The sequence below is a fragment of the Octopus bimaculoides genome, chromosome 5 (assembly GCF_001194135.2).
Source record: "Octopus bimaculoides isolate UCB-OBI-ISO-001 chromosome 5, ASM119413v2, whole genome shotgun sequence".
Taxonomy (NCBI): Eukaryota; Metazoa; Mollusca; class Cephalopoda; order Octopoda; family Octopodidae; genus Octopus; species Octopus bimaculoides.
Window position 1 is genome coordinate 85,194,899 of NC_068985.1, and position 3,529 is coordinate 85,198,427.

Sequence of the window (3,529 nt, forward strand, 5' to 3'; positions counted from 1 at the left end):
AAATGAGTAGAGTGAGAGAGAGAGAAAGAGAGAGAGAGAGAGAGAGAGAGAGAGAAAGAGAGAGTGTGTGTGTGTAAGTGCTTGTTTCTGTGAGTGCATATATGAGTGTATCGGTGGGGGAAGGGTTATTCAACTTTGAATGTGTTTCATTAAGTCAGTGAAATTTGCAAATTTACAGCCAACCATTCAACCTGATAAGTAAAACATGCTTCTCCACGAGACCTACTAAAAATAATAACCAGTGTCCCTCAAATTACAATCAACTACCTTCAAAAAGAGATCACTTAGGCTATTGTAGTTTTGGGATACAATATATCTGAAAAGTAAAAGAAGGTGGTGACGTCAAGGTTGGAAGGCTCTTGGTCATGATCATAGGCCTGCTGAATCAGGGAATGATGTAGAATTACAAAACCAATAATGTAGATTTGTGAGAAAGAAAATTGTCTACTTACTGCTGGAGCCATAGAAGCTGGTTTCTTTGACCAAAAATATTCATCAATTTTCTCCAACATGTTGTGAATTATAAATCTGGCAAAGAACAGATATAATGAATTCAAAAATTAAATATATATTTTTATATATTTCTAGACACACACACACATACTTGTTTCAGTCATTAGATTGCAGCCATACTGGGGTACTGCCTTGATGAATGGATTCCAGAATTTTAATTTTTTAAGTGTGGTATTTATTCTAATGGTCACTTTTGTCAAACCAGTAAGTTACAAGGACATATACACACCAGCAACAGTTTTCAAGTGGTGGTGGTGGGGAACAAACAGGCATAAAGACATACGTACTTTCATGTGCACACACACACACACACACACACACACACACACACACACACACACATAAACACGATGGGCTTCTTTCAGTTTCTGTCTACCAAATCCACTTACAAGGCTTCAGTCAGCCTGATTAAAAGTTTCTGTAGAGAATTAGAAATGAAAGAAGAGTGCTCTGTATAGTCAAATAGAGCTGGGTGCTATTATTAATAGAATCTACTGGCACGGTTAGGGGTATCTTAAATTTCACATTCCATATTTGTAGACAATTATTTAATACCTACATTTCAGTCCCAAATAAGAAGGTAGTCTTATTTGTGATTGATGGCAGATCTATAAGAAACATAGGCATCACAAAAGGTCTGCAGAAATGAATTTTGAAACCTAAGGTACCCCTAAATGTGCTGGCAGACTCTATTAATAATATGTGTGTGTGTGTGCCAGTGCCACAAATATTTATACACACACACAAGCACACATTTTTTATCTTTTACTCATTTCAGTCATTAGACTACAGCCATGCTGGGACACTGCCTTGAAGAAATTTAGACCAGTGAATGGATTCCAGAATTTTACCCATGCAGGTAAAAAGTACACTGTAAAGTGGTTGGTGTTAGGAAGGGCATCTAACTGTAGAAATTATGCCAAAACAGACAGCTGGAGCCTGGACAACTCTCCAGCTGACAAATTCCTGTAAAACCATCTAACCCATGCCCACATGGAAAGCAGATATTAAATGATGATGATGATGATGCATGTGTGTGTGTGTGCGTGCACGCGCACGCATTTACATTTCCCAGAAAATCTCTAGCTACATGTAGTTGTCATTTCTTCTGTCAAAAATATTGTTTGTTGGCCTTCAAACACATGGGGAATATAAGATCCTGTCTTAGAAAAACAGATGAGGGTTAGTAATAGGAAGGGCATCCAGCTATAGAAATCATACTAAAGCTTATGTTAGAGCATGATGCAACCTTGTGGTTTGCTGGATCCTGTCAGATGGTCTAAACCATGAGGGCATGGATAATGAACATTAATTGATGATGATGACATGTAGAGAATGCTTAGAGTTTTTAATTCTAATTTTATTTACTTCACAAGAATTATTAACAACAGGTATTTTAGGTTTAAGGAGCATTAAAACAAAAGGAAAAATGAGTGAGGGAAAGAGAGGTGACAAAAAGATTATGAAGTAAACAAAAATTTGATGCTGAAAATACTTTTTTTAAATATTAAAGTTACCTCTGTTGTCGCTGTATCAATGAGCCAAAGAGACAGCTTTGGTAAAAGGACAATGGATAATCACTTGGCTTAAGACAATTGTGCTCCAACAGGAGATGTATCCCTCTTTGTGGTCCCATACGCTGGATAAACAACCGATACACAGAATCCAAAGTCAAAGGAGAAGGAACAAATATCTGTGATGTGAGTTCTTTGTGTGTTTCACTCAAGTTCTCAGAGTCTTGTTCAGTATTAGGAAGGCTTTCTTCAAGAGACTTGTACTCTTCTAATGAAAAAACACCACAGTCTTTGTAACATTTCATTACTGCATCAATCAGAGAAGATCGGAAGGCATTTGTATCATCCTCTGCTGATTGCATTTTCTTTTGATCAAGCAGATAGAGCCATTCCTCTTCACTCTCAGGAGCATAACCTATAGTGATTAAGTAAAATTAAAGATATTTCAAATTTTAAAATTTGCAAACATTCTTAATTTTTTGTATTTATTTGTATATAATATATACTCATGTTTAATATGCACCAGTAAATTATAAACAATGAAATTTCATGTATAACAGAAACTGTCTTTTGTTTATTATTATTGCTGTATGGAAAACTGATGTGAGATATATCAAAATTGCTGTTTAAAATACACTGCAAAAGTTAACACATCCTAAACTAAATAAAAAGTAAATTCAAAAGTGACCTTCAAACTTTCTTGATATAGACCAGTGGTTCTCAATCAAGATCTATATGGCCCTTGGGGGTTCATACAAGATTTTGTTGTTAAAATTTATCTGCAATAATTTGGTTATACTTCTACAATACATAAAATATTTTAACAATTCTTTTTTATACAATTCCTAAAAATATTTAATTATAAAAATATCATAGGATTTTTTTAAACATCAAATTGTTAGGAGGGACTATTCAAGTAAAGTAGGAATCCGAGGGGTTCATAAATAAAAAATGGTTGGGAAACACTGATCTAGGCTATAAAACTGCACCTACTGCAAAATCAACATCACAGAAATCTAACAAACATATTGTCATATAAAATGTGATTTCCTTTAACCCTTTAGCATTCAGATTTCTCTATCAAATATAATACTTATTTATTCACATTGATTTGAATTAGACATGCAATATCTTGTTGCTCTGAGATTTTGATGATGTGATTACTTATTTTAAAAATAACAATAAAGCATAGGTATGCGAGGCCAGAATCTAGCTGATTTGAACACAAAACAGGTGGAATATTTTGGCCAGATATGGCTGGCTTAAACCAAGTTCTATGTATATTTTTCTAAATGTGTGTGTTCGTGTTTATGTATGTGTGAGTAAATATATTTAACTAATAATATATAAAATAGAGATGTGTACATATTCACTTTTCACATGAAAATGGCTTCACCAATTGCTTTCATACTTGTGATGCATGAATAATTTGACTTTGGACAAATAATAGGCTGTTCATTTGAATTTTTTATTAACAATTATCTATATATATAAAAATGAGA

General features: G+C 33.9%; 1 protein-coding gene across 3 annotated transcripts in view; it reads right to left on the reverse strand.

Annotated features, from left to right (window-relative positions):
• Window positions 1-3,529, reverse strand: part of LOC106879723 (uncharacterized) — a 120,308-nt gene that overhangs the window by 20,740 nt on the left and 96,039 nt on the right. For all 3 annotated transcript variants that reach the window (XM_052967826.1, XM_014929403.2, XM_014929404.2), the window contains exons 22-23: window positions 2,031-2,442; window positions 453-528 (exon numbers count right to left, since the gene is read on the reverse strand). In XM_052967826.1, the coding sequence (XP_052823786.1) occupies window positions 453-528; window positions 2,031-2,442 (488 nt within the window). The remainder of the gene's footprint in view (window positions 1-452; window positions 529-2,030; window positions 2,443-3,529) is intronic.